This window comes from Bombus terrestris, chromosome 13 (assembly GCF_910591885.1).
Source record: "Bombus terrestris chromosome 13, iyBomTerr1.2, whole genome shotgun sequence".
Lineage (NCBI taxonomy): Eukaryota > Metazoa > Arthropoda > Insecta > Hymenoptera > Apidae > Bombus > Bombus terrestris.
In genome coordinates this window covers 12,077,157-12,094,684 of record NC_063281.1, presented here as the reverse complement: position 1 = coordinate 12,094,684, position 17,528 = coordinate 12,077,157, and the positions used below count along the sequence as shown (strand labels likewise).

General features: G+C 35.8%; 3 protein-coding genes and 1 long non-coding RNA gene across 8 annotated transcripts; 2 read left to right on the top strand and 2 right to left on the bottom strand.

Moving 5' to 3' along the window:
- Positions 1-2,452: 2,452 nt before the first annotated feature.
- On the bottom strand, positions 2,453-11,796 carry LOC100652014 (serine proteinase stubble). Of its 5 annotated transcripts, XM_048411454.1 has the most exons (14): positions 11,637-11,796; positions 11,211-11,474; positions 10,842-10,894; positions 10,393-10,728; positions 8,930-10,317; positions 8,641-8,721; positions 5,505-5,690; positions 4,800-5,138; positions 3,912-3,988; positions 3,744-3,844; positions 3,554-3,653; positions 3,249-3,461; positions 2,944-3,057; positions 2,453-2,812 (listed from the first exon to the last, which is right to left on the bottom strand). In XM_048411454.1, exons 5-14 carry the CDS (start codon positions 9,024-9,026, stop codon positions 2,657-2,659), a joined length of 1,464 nt encoding a protein of 487 aa, XP_048267411.1. In that variant the 5' UTR covers positions 9,027-10,317; positions 10,393-10,728; positions 10,842-10,894; positions 11,211-11,474; positions 11,637-11,796; the 3' UTR covers positions 2,453-2,656. The 5 variants fall into 5 exon arrangements, with proteins under 5 accessions (XP_048267411.1, XP_048267410.1, XP_048267412.1 ...); XM_048411453.1 differs by having other exon boundaries at positions 10,842-11,474; XM_048411455.1 differs by lacking the exon at positions 4,800-5,138 and having other exon boundaries at positions 10,842-11,474.
- A 71-nt stretch (positions 11,797-11,867) lies between these two features.
- Positions 11,868-14,094, top strand: LOC100652135 (caspase-6). Its single transcript, XM_012315524.3, has 6 exons — positions 11,868-12,269; positions 12,355-12,596; positions 12,693-12,975; positions 13,048-13,307; positions 13,386-13,653; positions 13,724-14,094. The coding sequence occupies exons 1-6, from the start codon at positions 12,132-12,134 to the stop codon at positions 13,841-13,843; spliced, it is 1,311 nt and encodes a 436-aa protein (XP_012170914.1). The 5' UTR covers positions 11,868-12,131; the 3' UTR covers positions 13,844-14,094.
- Positions 14,095-14,590: 496 nt separating this feature from the next.
- Positions 14,591-16,928, bottom strand: LOC100652252 (proteasome activator complex subunit 3). Its single transcript, XM_003400119.4, has 5 exons — positions 16,799-16,928; positions 16,161-16,193; positions 15,751-16,071; positions 15,525-15,661; positions 14,591-15,444 (listed from the first exon to the last, which is right to left on the bottom strand). Exons 1-5 carry the CDS (start codon positions 16,832-16,834, stop codon positions 15,222-15,224), a joined length of 750 nt encoding a protein of 249 aa, XP_003400167.1. The 5' UTR covers positions 16,835-16,928; the 3' UTR covers positions 14,591-15,221.
- On the top strand, positions 16,202-17,514 carry LOC105666400. Its single transcript, XR_001099268.3, has 3 exons — positions 16,202-16,675; positions 16,772-16,908; positions 17,004-17,514. It is a non-coding gene; the product is annotated as an uncharacterized LOC105666400 (long non-coding RNA).
- The last annotated feature ends 14 nt before the right edge of the window (positions 17,515-17,528 follow it).

Here is a 17,528-nt window from a genome sequence, read left to right as displayed (position 1 = left end):
ACTTTCGGCCAGACCTCTTAAAAATCAATTTCGTCTAATCGAATATCGTATCGATCAAACTTATTTACGCTATACGCGCGTTAGACGATGATCGGATCGTTAATAACGAATATACTTATGTACGTTGTTACTAACGCGAAATTGAAGAAGAAATGGGATTGGCGCGACTAAAGCGTAGAAATCAAATTGGAGGAATGATAAGGACGAAAAGAATGGCGAAAGATGTACGAAATTGTAAAGAAAATACGATGTAACGCGAAACAAGTACGCTACGTTTGAAAACCACTGGCACTGGCTGATTACCGCGGTAACCATCCCCCGAGCGCCAATTAATCTTAACTTTTACGGGGCAAACACTTTTCATTAAGCTCGGTCCTGCCTCCAACCGGAGTCGAGTTATCCCCTCCATGTTGCAACCTTAGCCACCCTTGCCTACTTTCCTCTTTTTTCCACCCCTACTCTTCTGGAGCACGGCAAGCTCCTCTTCGCACTCGTCCTCTACCGAGCATGCCGAGGAACTGCGAGGTACGGGCGAGGTACGGCGAGCAACGGCAAGGAAAATGGTTCCCCAGACAAGCGTTTAATCTGGCTCTAATTAGCAACTTACCCTCCGCCCACGTCTCGACGTTTCACTCGCTCTATCTTTCTCCTTCTCCTCCCTTTTACTCGATACTCCTCGTACTCCGTTCCTCTCCTCTTTTACCCCTTCTTCTGCCGTACCCTTATCCACTCCGCCATACCCTTCTCTATGCGTAGGACACTTCCTTCGTGGTTTATCCAGTTGTTGCCAAGCTTTTAGCCAGGCCAAAAATACGAAACGCTTTCCACGGTTGCTGGATGTAAGCACCGCTCCACCGACAGATACGGCAACTATTTAATCGCTCGTTCGAAATAAAAACATTACTATGGGTCAAATTTTCCTTCCATATCTCGTACGACGAACGATTCTTTATTTAACCCTTATGTAAGCAACTGATAAACGTACTACGATTATCTAACAAGTATTTAAACGGGTTTGAAGTTTACCGTTTACCGAGAGCTTTTACATTTTCCACGTAAAAATATCGGAAACATGCGAGACACATTTTCACATACGAAAGTTGTTAAAAGAAGTATAGGAATGGGTACTTAGGTATCCAATTACCAGCGTCGAGGTTAAGTAATTTGTAAAATAAGAAAAAGAGATATAGTTCGTTATCGACGTCGTTGTATCGGACCATTGACCAGATACGTATGTATATACATGTACGTATGTAAGGGAAAGGCTTGACCACGATCGTATGCACGGGTCTGGAAACTCCAATGGAAGAGATAAGGCTGTTAAAGTCGGGAACTGTGCTTTACAAATTGACCACCGTAGGAAGCGGCGATCGAGAAATTAGGATTTCGTATTTAACGCCATCCTACGGTGAGAGCATCAAACGTGAAGAATATAAACTAAACCATCGAGCTCGCTCGATGATTAAGCTACTTTTCGTAATTTTTTTAGCTCTAATTTTAAGTAATTATACAAATGATATTTCGTCTATTACAGAAAAATGTTATTTAAATGAATGTTAATTAGGAACCATTATTAAATATACGTTATTGTTTCGAACAAAGAAGTTTAGCAAAATTATAACTTCCAAATCAAATATGGACACATATATTTAATGCTTTTATATTTGACAAGTATATTGGAAAGTAAATTTGTCGTCAGCTTCTTTTAATTCATTAAAAATTTGTGTAACTATCGACGTTATCCATAATACGTCGAATACGTGAAAGAGACGGAGACAACCAAGTTCGAGTTATTTTCATACGATGGCGCTACACGGTAAATCTTAACTTCTCGATCGAAGCGCCTTATCGACTAGTCACTGAAAAGTACGAGCATGGAACTTACCATACGAAACTTCGTGTCACGTTCTGAAATATCGACCTCGGAAAGGATCGGAATGTTTCTTACGCGAAGACGAATATAGGAATTACATGTGTATCGTTTACAAGCAATAAGGACCTAACACGTAATATAAATTTGCGTTCCACGATCCGGGGGCTACGTCGCTCTCGTTACCATTTTCATGTTCATTTATCATGTTCTACGATACCGACCATTCAACGATTTTATCACGCCATCTACGACTTATAACAAGGCGCGAATGTAATCAGTCCGAACGCGTTTATTCAAACAAAACTTTAGTTATTGCTCGATTAAATGAACTTCTCGTGATTGAATTCATTTATCTGAACATGAACTACTATTATACGAACAAGGAAAAGCCTGATGCATGCTTACCTTCAGTTTTCGAAGGATTTACTAGATCTAATAAACTGAATAAAACGTAACAATTTCCTTCAACGGCACAGAGATCGTATTTCAATTGTTCGTACAATAGTTAAGTAGTTTATAGCGATATAAATCATCGCTATTAATATCGATTCACAAATGTAAAAATTAAACTGTTCGGCATTGAATATTACAATGAATTATATTACATTGAATATTATAATACCGTAACTATACAGCATATAAAATTATATTGTAAACGATCGATCGTTATAAACTAGTATCTTCTCGTATAGCTTTTGCATGTACTGTTATCTCATCGCATTTGTCGAGCTACATCTTTCAATTTCATTTATGTATCTCCTACGTCCTTATAAATTACAAAACCTAACTCATGACCTTGTCGATCCAAGGTACGAATTTCTGGATATTCGTATATACACCTGGCAGATGTTCCCGGCCGCATCCTATACCCCATGATACGAGGCCGATTAATACGTGTCTTCCTTCGACGGACATGGTTAAAGGACCACCCGAGTCCCCCTGTAATCGTATTTGTATTTATATCATTCGATAAATTAGATAGAACGAAATGTAATAGACGCTATTGGTCTGTCAAATATTTCATATGCATCAACTTAATGCAAATTCTGTATAAGCCAAGTTTAGTTTACCTGACAGGAATCTCGTCCGCCTTCCTTATATCCGGCGCATAAAAAGACGTCGTGAATGGTTTCGCGTCTTCCAGCCGCTCTAAACCAACGCTGACATCTTTCATTGGGGATTACCTGAAAGGCGTCGCTTCGTTTGTGATTTAACTCCGCTATTCGAATCTTAAGAAGAGCTTTAACGTATGCGTATTTAAGATAGAAAATTACGCGTATAGGAAACTCGTTAGAAATGAAAATACACGATTGGCTTCAGATTATGATCTACAGAACGCGAGAGAATTGAAGTAAAATTGCGCTGGTGCACGTACTTCCACATCAACCTCTTGAAGAACCGACGGCGCCGAACTTTGCCCGTGTCTGGTTCTACCCCAACCGGCAACCGTCGCTGTGCGTCCAGAAATTTTAAGATTCTTGGCTGGTAAACAGACAGGTACGATATGTTGTTTGAACGCCACTGTTCTCGAAAGCTTCACCAACGCCACGTCGTTTCGGAAATCGGTTGGCGAGTATTGCGGATGAACCTACGGGACAATTTCCGATAATAAAATCTCTACGACCGTTTCGCAGAGCAACTCGCGTACAAAAATGAAACAACGTAGAGCTCATCGCCTACCTCTTTCCTTTCGACGTTGAATTCTTCGTGTAGCAATCGTTCGGACGCGTCTCTGACGTCCCATTCGCCAAGACGAACTTTCAGGTTACTATTCGGTGTTCTGTACGAAAAAGAAACATTAACAATCAGCATTCAAGTTGGTAATGACGAATTGTAAAATGTTCATGCTACTGTCTTTTTGCATACTAACGTTGCGACACAGTGAGCCGCGGTAACGACCCATCTGTTGTTCAATAAGGCACCGCCGCATGACAACTTCTTTGTTAAGAATCCAGATTTGATAATGGCAGCCTAAATTTCAAGGGAAATACGTAAAACGATCGACTCTCTCGACTCTCAAATTTTACGATAAATTTACCTGCCATGGATGACTACCGAAACTGGAACTGTGCCCACCTACGATTCTATTGCTTCTCGTGTAAAGTTCACCGCAACCTGCAAAGCAATGCAAAACAAAATCTGTATCATATACAAGGCGAAAGCTTTGCTTTGGTTTGAAGCAATCGAATACATATTTGATGTCACGATCGCGTTAACACATTTTTTTTCAAATTGAACTTTTCCAAGATCTCATGCTTCTTGTCCGTAAATTTCTTTCTGCGAATAGCACGCGGTTACGTTTCCCTATATTTCTCCCATTTTTCTTTCGTTTTTCGTCTGCTTACTATCCTTCACCTAGTTTATCGTTGATATCTATTTATCGTTGTCGTGTATGATAGCGATAAAGCCACATGTATAAAAACGTGCAAAGCGAGAAGTGACAGAGAAAGACATTAAGCGAGGAAAAGTGCTTTCTTCTGTTCTGGTATTCGTTTATTCGCGGCGATGACTATCGTCGGAAAAATACGATAAATATTCTTTGATCCACTAATGTTCCATTATAATTATTCTTTGACCCACTAATATTCCATTATAAACATTCTTCGATCAATTAAGTCGTCGACTTACAAATTTCGAAGAATAACGCGAACTTTCTGAAAGATAATTTGCGAGGCAACAAAACACGATTTGTAAATTTCTGTCAAGGAAAGCAAAATCACTCGATAAATTGCTATAATATTAATAGTTCACGCATGATGACGCTTATATTCTCCATAACATCGCTAACAACTTTGTAAATAATTCCAATTTAAAAAAAAAATAAGTAATATAAAATATTTGACCGACTTCTTTACGTGACGATCAGAAGTAGGAGAGTACGATATTGGTGCAAAACTTTTGATTGGTGCGACTTCATGCGGATTACCACGATATTTGGAATAATCCACGGAGTTTGAGACGTCCTCGCTTGGTGTGTGAATTCCCGAAACATCGGGATAAGCGACGTCATATTCATCCTGAGGATAATCAAGCTGCAGCGGATGATAAACCGATGGACGATTTGTATGCACAGGCCGATCGTAATTCCATGTCTGTGAAGACTCATAAATGGTTGTTGGTTTGTTTGCGATGTCTGCGTACAGGTAGCTCGTCCCGTGCTCGTTCTGACCGCTATACGTCGGTTTGCTCGGCCTTGCCGCGTTGTCGTAGATTTGCACGTCATCGTCCACATAGGGATGTTGATTTCCCAAGTTTAACGAAAGTGCTATGTTTAAACAACCTTCATTTTACCTTTTCTACCATATTAATCGCAATTTCCATTTAACTGTACTTATCACCGGGTCCATTCGACATATCGCTGAGCAAACCGTGTTTTCATACGTATCAGAAACAGAATCAGAGTTAATGGTCCCCACCATTATCAGTATCGTTATGTTGCATTGTTTCCTTTTTCCTCGACATTAAACGACATAAAGAATTAACTTTTTCGCAAAGATCTTTTACAATTTGCATCGTACGTAATACGATCGAGGCTTAACGAGTAAGTAACTTTTAACAACGAAATATTTCGAACTGGATATCAAGGAGAAAAGGACTCGATAAAAATTCTAGAGATTTTATGACAACTCACTAGCATTTTGCAGTAGCCCGATCGTCGGTCGTGGTACTTTGTCGGGGATGTCATCGTCGTCGACGCAACAGCTCCATATCAATCCTCCGGAACAGAGATCGACCGGACGACCACCTCCGAGAACGCAACTAATACTAAGGCCACAATCGAATGTCGTTCCTTTGTACGTACACGTTTGCGGTATCACTAAAACAGAACAGTTATCGACAATCATTCACCATTTCTTCGCACTCGAAGGTAATAAAACCGCACCGCGTAAAGTAAACCGCGTATAAGGGAAAAATATCCCGAATTTCATCCCCTTAACGTTACAGTGACTCGCAAAAGCGTTCGAACACCTTTTACGGATATATCATGCGTATATTATACGAAATATTTAGAAATTTCACGAGGACTGTGATCAGACACGATTATCGTGATTATATTGGGCAAATTTGAAACTGATCCGAAAAAAATGTTCAAGCGATAGAACGGTTTACAAGGTAATCATTTAATGGTTTTATGCTAATCACTCGCATTCGATCTTTTAGAGATTATTATATTTCTTTATGGGTAGTGTCTTGTCATGTCTTGTATCTGGCATTGTTGTTCGAGTGGCATACGGCATCGCGTTGCTTTTCTTTCGGTCTGTTTCTTCGGATAAACACATGGCTGCTTTCGTTTCGAATAACGATTTCATAAGTGAAATCGTGAATTCAACTCATAGTGACGAGATCGAGCAGGAAAGTCGGACGACTAGCGGCTCGATTATTATATTTCGAGTTATCGTACCAGTAGTGTATCAAATGAACGTCTTTGAGCGTTTATTCGATCATTACCGATCGGTAAATTGTCCATAGTCCGTCGTTATACATATTTTGTCTGTTGTACACCGCATTTCTCGTCTCTTTTTTGTTTCGATTTACTCTACAAAGAAGGATATTCGATCTTTATAATATATCTTTTCTCAAACTGGAGACTTTATATTTTAACAAGTCAGTCACGATTATATTCCTCAATCTCGATTTTTATTGTACGAAACGTACTTCTACCCAACATGTCCATTAAGCCATTCTGCAGATCGTTATTATGACCTCGATGATCTCCCGTGTAATTTCGTTTTTTCCTCAGAGCCTCGACAAGGAGGGAGCCTTGCTGTTGACTGGTTAATTTACGTCTTCTTCCTTGCCTGTGACTTGTCGACGTTAGCTGTTCCAATTCCTCGCCGTTCATCTTTTTCTTCAATCGATCAAGAAAACCTGTAAAATCATTTTCTTCACTGGTATCGTTCGAATATCCGTTATCGATGATACGTTCATTCGTTAGCTGTCGTTGTTGAACGTTAACGTTATCCAATGTCGAAATATAACTTTCACTATCGCTGTCACTATCATCAACTGTACGTATATCGTGTCTCCCTGCTATTTGTCTTCTCCAATCGCCATTTCCGACCGTGTCAGCCTCCGACGAGTCTTTTCTATTGGAATAATCCAACCTACCTTCCGATAGACCTTTATTTCTAACGAACACTCTGCGAACGATAGCGTTTCGAGGCTTGTCAAAATGATCGTAATCTGCATCGTTCCACGAGTTTTCTCTTCTCGGATCGAAACATGTTTTCACGCCAATTTCACGTACAGGGTTATCAAATTTCTGACCCCCAACTACCGTCAAACTATCGTCCAGTTTATTCGTTTCCCTCGGGCTTCTTTTATCCGACAGTTGCTTCTTAATCCATAAATTCAGAGGATCTTGTTCTACGAACTGTCCGTTGGATAGCAACGTAAATTTCTCTGTTCTTTCATTTTTCTTGGATTTCTGCAATTTCGAAAACCAATTGTGTAAATGTGACAAAGACGGTGTAGTGGAAGAGGCCAAAGGACGATCGTAAGTCACCGCATCGTAGTTACCGTACTTGAGTGCAGTAGCGGTTACTATTAGGAACACGTGTACAGTCGCAGTGACACTCATGGTCTGATATCTTTCTAATTTATTTCGTAAATAAATTAGAACTCGTATTAACGAATCGTCACAATTCGTACCATAGTTACGCGTAATTTACTTGTTACCGATAAAACTCTCGATTTCATCGAGAATCGAATTCCTTTGTTACCGTTGAAGAGCGCGCAGGTTGCCAATGATCCATGGAAGATATCCGACACCGTCGTGCCTTCGACATTTTACCTTAGTTCCATCGATTTAATCGAACTTTATATATGTCACCTGATAAATTTCAGTAATTTTCTGTGCACGGTAACCACCTTTCGGATCTGTCCTTTTTTTTTTTTTTTTTAAATGACTCGATAAAAGACAAGCGTCGATTAACCAACAACGTTCACCTATTGTACGTGTAATTTTGATCACCGTTTACGCTCATGCCATGAATATCGTTTCCGTTGCGACACTTAAAAAAATTAATTCTTGCTTAGCCTATTACGAATTGATGCGTTCCACCGACTAACGAGACTCTACCGGCATCTAAAGAAGCGTTCCCGGCTTTCACCAACGTCAGCTTTCTCATTGCTACGATAGCGTGTCTTCCCTGACATTGGTTCCCCACTCGTCCTCTTCTTCACTCTCTTTTGCTTTCTTCCCCCTACCTTGTTGTCCTCGCGTCCTTTCTTTCCGTTGTTCTTTGCCTTTCTTCCTTTCTTTTCCCACGTATAATGTACATATTTGCATGTTATATATGCACAGTAGCAACAGTAGCGACAGTAGCTCACCAAACAATTCGATCACTTCTAAAAACGTTTTACGTTTAATAAACCTTAAGACTAATTACTAAGACTATTTGATAAACCTTAACCCTTATAAGCTGTCATGGGTGAAAGTTCATTGCGAAACATCGGTAAAATTAAAGAAGCTGATTCACAAATGATTTATTATTACGCAATATAGACGAGGAGCAGAAGAATTATTGTTTCCAATAAATAATTAACTATATAGCATTGTAACGATATTATCACAGGCCGATAATATCGAAAGAAAATTCGCATCGAGTGAAATTTCATTTGTGATATCTTCTAAGAGTTAATGTTGGTTATTAGACTGCCTAACTGTAGTTCCGAGATGAAACATTCAAGTCTTTTTATTACATCTATTAACGATTCGAATCGTTTAATTTTTGGGTCGCGGTGTAGATTCGCATAAAACTTACGTCCGAGTTCGTCGAAAAATCGTGTCTGTCCTTCTGTATCGATTACATTTTCCATCGCAGTTTCCTTCTTTGTATCTAGATCTAGAATCGAAATGCGTAATTTATATTATATATTATATATTATATTATATTAGCACAAACGTTATGTTTACAAGAAGAAACACGACCGACGTTCTGTAAAAATGTTTTCATCCATGTGAATTTATATCTTCGTGAAAATTAAGAGCAACGATACGAATAGACTGTATGTAAATATGCTATTCGCTTGCTTTTATTAACTCAGACTCACCGAAATTCTCTAAATACCGGTCATTTTTCCTGATATCGGCTTGACAATAGAATCCAACAAGGAGCCGAGTGAAAAGTAAACTTGCAAGCCAATTCATTTCTCTTTTCTACCGGCGATCTAAAACAAGATCGATCGACAAAGATTTGACTCGTTGCCGACTCGTTGTAGCTCCTCTAGTCGTTCACCAATGCGAAGGAACACCCTAAATCTTTACGCTTCACGAATCGAAAATTCGCAGTTTCCGTGCAGTGTCTTTTCCTTCGAAACAGTTTTATTCCCCGATCTTTTTCAAACGTTAACTCGCCGATATTACCGATCGATACTTGCATAGCTCCTGTGATTTATTTGAACAGAATCGCAATAAAAAAGTTCAATCGATAATCTAGCATCCTTGCTAGAACCTCTCTCTCTCTCTCTCTCTCTCTATCTATCTATCTATCTATCTATCTATTTATGTTTAAATATAATCCGCTCGAATCAGGTTCAGAAAGATACTAAATTCTGAAGAATACCGTTGATCGATCACATTTCTATTTTTATTGTTTTTCGACGGTAATTGCAACTCGAACAAACTTACGACTTGTCTAAATATATAGTCGTAATCTTACGATGAAATATAATCCTACCCCTAAATGGGGTTCTCTATCTTTCTTCACAAAGTATACATTAATGAGAAAATTTGTATCGATGGGAACGCCTGAAAAGTTCTGCAAATGTTTCATTTCATTTCTGAACTTTGTGTGTCTTTTTCCTGGATACCGTTCGTGTACCGTAAGAATACGCGAAGCGTGGCGAAGGCATTCACACGTAGTGTGGTCCGGTAGAAAAGTGGGTCGTGAAACCAGGTCACCGAAACAAGTGGAACGACGTCTCTTCGTGTGGTTGTTGCTTCGTAACACGTTCTCAGTACCCTACGACGTCCCGTGAACGTGCGGTACACGCGTGAAACCGTAGCATTACACCGTTTGGTTATTAGTGAAAGTTAGACTCAGTAACTTTCGACTTTGACAATGCCGATTTGAATCGCAGGTATGAATCGGCTCGTCGAAATACTCTTGGTAGGACAATTCCCATCTTTGCACGCCTGCCACGCGTTCTCTTCCCTTCCTCTTGCCACGTGACGTTCAAAAGGGGCTGCTTAACGATAAACATGAGCATTCGTCAGACCGTTTCTTTTCACACCGCGTGCTGAAACCGGCGAACATTGTCTGGATCACGAGTTCCTCCAAATATTCCACGCGGACCATTGCGTTTATGATATCCAACAATACATTTGCCTTCGATTATTAATTATTTAATCGTAGATTATTACTCGATCGATCGGTGCTTTATGCTAGCGCACACATACCCACGCACGCACACTGGCATACGCACACGCCAACCTACGACTGACGATGGCCGAAATGAATGAAAAATACCGATCCTTAGAACGATAAGAGGAACAAGTGTTTGATTTCAATTACATTTCCATCACGATCGGAATCACTTTGACGTCTTTCCTTCGCCGATTACCCGATGGCACTGCGAAGAAAGGAGGAGATCCTCGGCATAAGGTTGACTACTGATGAGGAACGGAAATACAGCATCCAGAGACCACTCTCTCTCTCTCCTGATAGTTCCTTTCATACGGCTCTTCTCACTACCCCTCCACCTTTCTTTCTTCCCTTTCCAGATCGTTATCTTCCTCATTCGGATGCACCGGACGATTCCTTCGCTTACTTTCAACTCGTATCCTGTATTTATACAGACTATCGAATTAGGTCCACATGCAGAAATTCCACTCTTCGAACTGTGACATCCTATATACATAGAAGTATATCAAAATGGCAATTGTTTAATTTATTTAACTTTTTGTTATTGTACATCATATTGAAAGTGTCCGAAGCTTAGTCAAAGACATCTGTGTACTCACCACCGTCGATCATTATGGTAAACCTGTACTAAACTCGTAAAAATCCAAATTTCCTAAAATCATATTCAATTAGTTTTTATGTACAACATTTTTAGTACCAAAGGTGAAATTATCTTCTAATGTCAAACCATTTTTTTTATTAGTTACTAGAAACTAGCTTTGCCAGAAATCATATAAAAAATTATAGTGAAAGTAGAAGAGTGAGAGTACCGTCAAGAACGATTTCGAATGTAGGAGAAAGTGCCAAAAATAATGGTTTTTAAAAACTGCTCCGATTTCGGCCCCTCTCTTTCTCGTAAACAGCTAAATTAACGGCATTCTCACTTTTTTAAATCCTTTCCTATTGCTCGTTCTTCCTTGTCGTCCTACCTTTGACTATCGGCCGCACATAGTTTTCTAATTGTAAATTGGTCTCTTAGAAGAAGGCCATTAGACTTCTAAGCATTCTTTCCTTGGGGGTACCAGTTAATTTTCTGACATTATTTCTTACACTCTCTACATTTTCTTGAGTCTTCTTTTCTAGGCTAATCCTTTCTTTATACTTAGAATAGCAGCATTTCCATAATGCGTGATCATAATCAAATTCTTTTAACAATACTCTTTTATTTGTGATACTATGTTTTCCAATGGAATCTACAATCGATTGTATTTTTAATTAAATAATCTTATTCTGTACTGTATCGGTAAAGTCGCATGTGACACAAAAATTAACGCGATCAATATCAACGATCATCTATCCCCAAATTCCTCCGACAATCAAAAGTGGGATACGAAAAAATATTACATGTTACTTACTTGTCTGTTGTATTTGATTTCTTCTAGCGGTTGCCATATCGATATTGAAATTATTCATATTCGATTAATCGATTAATTGAAGTAAATTGCTCGATCTATCAATCTCTAAATTCGAGATATGTTGATCGAATATTATTCTTCGTTTATCGATATCTACCGACACTCATTTCGATTTTTCTCTCTAAATTCCTTTTTTGAATAAAACTTGTTTATAGAACAACAAACCGTGAAAAATTAATCTGTCAAAATAAAATTATAAGTTAAATAATTAAACATAAGTGGCAATATCATTCGTGACAAGATTTTACCAATACAAACGATACCTATCGAAATTTTCGAGTCAGGCTGAGTCACTTTGTGAACTTTATCGTATTAAGATATCACATTAGGATGGTGAATTGAGGAAGAACATCGTTTCGATACGAACGATAAGCTTGTAACAATTAATTGAGCAATTTTACTAAAGGATATGGATGTCCTCTATTATTACTTAACATGGATCGAAAGCATCGAGAAATATTAGACTCGTGTTACGAGGATATTGTACCTAGAATAAATATAATCAAATTATGGCCAAAACTGTTTGAAAATAAAGTTTTTAATAGAGATGACGTGAATATTTCACGCTGGATAGTAAGAAACTTTTTAAAATTTCCTGAACATTTTACGACTGTTAGTTATATAGAGTGACTTGTGAATTTTGTAATATTTTATATAGAAAGACATCACAAATAAAACAACAGTGCATGAAATATATTTGACGATAAAAACACGAGGACCACTTGCGTTTGTTCGTTTTCTTGCAAGCCTAAGACAAAGTAACCATGAAGATTTAGCAGATATCTTGGAAGGAACAAGAACTCCATTACCTATTACTAACACACAAAGTTATGGTAATCATAATGAATGCACGGAAGAAAGCAATGTAGAGGAAACTACTTTTATTCCAATCACGGAAGGGTAAAGTTTAAAATCCCACTAATTAGCTTTAATTTATTTTATATGTATATCTTATTCTGCATTTACTGTATCAATTGTATTTCCATTTTTAAAAAGACCACAAGGCGACTTTTTTCGTAATATACAAGTATTAGAGGAACCACTACAAATTTTAGTAGAGAAAGCTACAAAATTCTTAGATGGACCTGAATATGAAAATGTTCAAACATATCCAATGCGTAGCAAACCTCGTGGACTGGTTTTAATAATAACAAATATTGATTACAAACATCCAGATAAAGAAGATAGAAATTCGGCTATATATGATGAATCAAACTTGAAACAACTTTTTAGACAAATGGGTTTTGAAGTTTCTTCCTATTGCAATCTAACAGCACAGGTAAATATGGATACATTTACATATTAAAAAACAAATGAAAACTTTATATCACATAGGCTACTTCTTTCCAAGAAAATATTAGAGACAATTAAAGAATTTTCTCAACGTAAAGAGTTACGCAAGGTTGATTCTTGCTTTGTCATAATAAGTAGTCATGGTAATATTAATACACAGTATGAAGTCACAGAAATAGAAGGTGTAGAAGAGCATATGCCAGACAAAGTGCAAAATCAAAAAACTGTTTTATGTACTGATATTTTGAGTTATTTCACTGCAGAAGCTTGTCCCAACCTTGCAGGGAAACCAAAGATTTTCATTTTTCAATTATGTAGGTAAGTGCTAAACCTACTATAAAAATATCATAGATACATATACTGATAATATTTTATTATTATACAATGATCTTTTAGAGGAAAGAAAAAACAAAAATCAGTAAAAGAACCTAGATATACAACAGATACATCTAACTTTCAACATTCCTCTGATGAAACTAGTAATATTGAAAGAAATGGTAGGGAGACACTGAGATGTTATGAAGATATGTTACTTTCGTATGCTACCCTTCCAGGATATGTTGCCTTCCGAGACAAAATAACTGGTAGTTGGTTCATACAAATTTTGTGTGAAGTATTTATGAAATATGCTCATAAAACTCATCTTCAGGATTTATTAAACATGGTGAATAAATCTTATGAGAGTATATTAATACCATTTTATACATTAGTTACAATTAGTTAATGCTTCACAGGTTGATGAGAGATTAAAAATACAAAGAACTAATGGAGGAGACTGTCAGACATTAACGATAACACTGATTGGATTCAATAAACATTGTTATCTTAATCCTGGTCTTTTTGAACAGATATGATCTTAGAAACTTGCCATTGAACAGAATGCATAATCTATATGTATATATATGTTAATCTATACATATATATATATATAAATTAACATTTTTTGAACAAATTTTATATATCGAGTGTATTTATTTATATATAAATATATATTTGAATGCAAATTAATATTAAACTGGGCAAATGTTATATATTGGATGTATTTGAATCATATTACATTTTTATTATATTTTACAAAATATACCAAGAAATGTGTAAACTTTTACGTTCTTCTCTTTCATTTTTGCGTATAGTCTATCTACATCACACAAAATTTTTTAGAAATGGTCAAGTACTATAGTCGATATAGTAGTAATATACGTGACAAAGAAAAGAATAATGATATGAACAACTGAAGCGTTTGCAAAAGGAAGAACAATACATTTCATATTAAAAGGAGCAATGATAACGATGACGAAAACAGACTGACATCCAACTGTTTCTGCACAATAATAAGATTTCAACATTTACATCAACCGCATATACTGAAATTTACTCTAAATGCAGTATAGCATGAATAACGATCTGTAGTTTTAAAGAAATAATTATACGCTTATGCCATTTGATACTGTGATAAAGAAAAGAAGAAAATAATTTCAAGCAATATAATTTATGATTAAAACTCTTAACATTACAATATTTGTGTCATGTTTTCGTATCGTATAATATCCCGGTTGAGAAAGAAAGAGGTGTTTTGAAGTTAATACGATATACCAAAAACATATGTCATATCTCGATTTATGTTCTAACGATATTACAGCTGTAAATTACAAATTACATGCTTAACTATGTTCTAAATTCAAATAGGTGAAAAGATAAACGTTCCAATACTCTCGGATCTGTATTCGATAAGTACATCACACCGTGCAATTAAATAGCAGAATTTGAAAAATTAAAGAGATGATAATAAGAAAAATCCACGTTATGAGAGCAAAGAAAATAGAAAAATTAAACTTCTGACAGATTTTGTAATAATTATGTATTTTATAATAAATGAAATGTTAAATAATTAATAAGTAGATTAATTTTGTAATAATTTTTGTAAAATTCAAAATGAATTTTGTAATCAACAGTAGTTGAACTTATTTCCGTGAATGATGCCAAATATATCTTCTTATATATTTATTTATTTATTGTTTTGGATATGGCTCAAGTGAATGTCAATGAGTCAACGTCAAGGCGATTTAATTTAAAAAAAAAAAAAAAAAAAAAAAAAGGAAATTCAAATTTTCTATCGAAAAGTCGAGAATGACACTCTCTCCATCACGTAGCTTTTTTCCTTTTCCGTTTCGTTTCTTTTTCCCCATACAATCCTGTACACCATCCGATAGAAATAGCATATGAGGCTAATGTTTAATACAAAGATTGCGCGTTGGAAGAACGTGGCTTTTTGATCTTCTCCAAATTCTTGATTACCAAATCGTGCAGGGAACAATAACGATTACGGACTTCGCACATAACTAGCCATAGGCTTACATATTCTTTTTCATCTAATTCTTGAACTGCTCTTCTGTAATCGCTAATGTGTGGATACTTTGCAACTTTACTAACAATCTTTCCTCTAGAGATAAAATACCTAAAAAAAAATATCATTGTATGAATATAATGTATCCCCTATGAGAAGAAATCTTTTAATATCATTACTATTCACATTACCTAGATATCTGATCGAAAAATGCAGCAGCCTCACTTTCCACTGATTGTATTTCTGCAAGTGTATCTTCTTGGATGGACACACCAAAGTTATTACCATCTTCGATTTTTGGAATCAAAAATGAAATCCACATTTTCAACTGGAAATTCAAAAATTAAAATAAGTGATAAGGATATTAAAGTTTATATAATGTATATATACTACTCATATACTTTATAGAATATATACCAAATTAGAATCTTCTAATAGTTGTCGAATATAAGGCTTAACTATATGAATAAGATCACATAGGGGCTTGTTACAAGGTACAGGTCCATTTGGTAACACCATCACTTTGGTTCCACTGGTATCATCTATGCTATTGTCTATCTTTCGTTTCTTTGTAGTAGACTCATTTTCGGAATGATTAAGAATAATAGGATCTGGAATGGGCACATTTAAGTCTTGATGAACATTTGACAATTTCCTGTTGCGGAAACCAGGGGTTTCTAATAATTCATTCAACTTAACAATCTTCTCTGGAAATCCTTTCAGCAATAGTTGTTCAGCCTAAATAAAGTTTATGTATGTGATATTATGATGTACTTTGCAACAAACTGAGTATACAAATTATAGGATAATAATATTCAATTAATTACCTTTGTTTTTAAAGAATCTTTGTATTCCTGAACCTGCAAAATAAATTTAAGAGATAAATGCATTAAACAGGATGGTTATATTCAATTGAAAATTGATATTTTGCTTTGATTACATTTACAAACATATACATGTCTTAAATATGAGCAAAATGAGATCACATGTAATAGCAGTTATAAGTAATACATTTATTTCATAGTACTGAGTTGTCGAATAAATGTTTATAAATTATCCGTAAAATTACAATCAAAACAAACATTAAATATTACTGATCAAAACGATGAACTAATGGAAAAAAGATTGTATAAGAAAACGGGGAAAAGAATTGTACTGTCGATATAACAATACAGGTATAGTTTTGTATAAGTATTGAGATAAGATGACTGACCAAGGCCAATTACTAGAATTGTAAATAGATTAAAGAATTGATGTGTATAAGCGATAGGAGAATTATGTTAAGATTCTTGAAAATATTGATGATGAAACAGCAAATATTATTTGGAACATAGCGATGCCGGTGAGTTAAACGCTACCATTAACCTAAACATTCTTACTTGCAATATATTAAACGTGTAATACAGACTACTTAATTTCATATCTTTCTGTTTTGCAGCTTCAATTATAATATAAAATATTTTACCTTCTGTGCTGTAGTATCCGCCATTATACACTCCATGAAAAAAAAAAGTTTATAAAATATAACCACACTATCCCTTTGTTGTAACGTACAACTTCAAACAGGAAGTTGCGGTGAGTATTCTTACTACGCCATCAAATCAGAATCTGTAACATTAATGCAGCTATATTAGTCTTCTCAGAATTTAAATTTCTATTTATTCGTACAGAGTTATTTTTTCTTCGTCAAAATCGAGACACCATAGAGCTGATTGAGAGAATTATAATCATAGCATGTGCTAAGGTGCACGATGATACACAAAATGTCAATCTTTATTCTTTTACTTTTTACATGTTTTATTTCGTATTCTGTAGAAGTTGTTTCTACTATAATCTATACAATTTGAATTCGCTTCTTTGATAGAAATGAAAATTTAGGAAAACATTATGTGATAAATTATAATTGTATTCGTTATAATTGATATGAGTAGAATACTAATAATACAAAATGATATTTTGATTTCAATTAACTGTCAGAGAATTAAGTCAATATAATAATCTATGAAAATGTCAAATAAATAGGTATCAGAAGTAGGTGGGAGATAAAAGGATAATATTTCATTAAATTGAATGTCATGGATATATTTAAAAAAAACTGTAATTTTTAAAAAATAAACAGCATACAGTTTTGCGAATATTGGACATATTTTTTAATCAGATTAGAACAATATTTTGAATCAGATAAGTAAAACGGT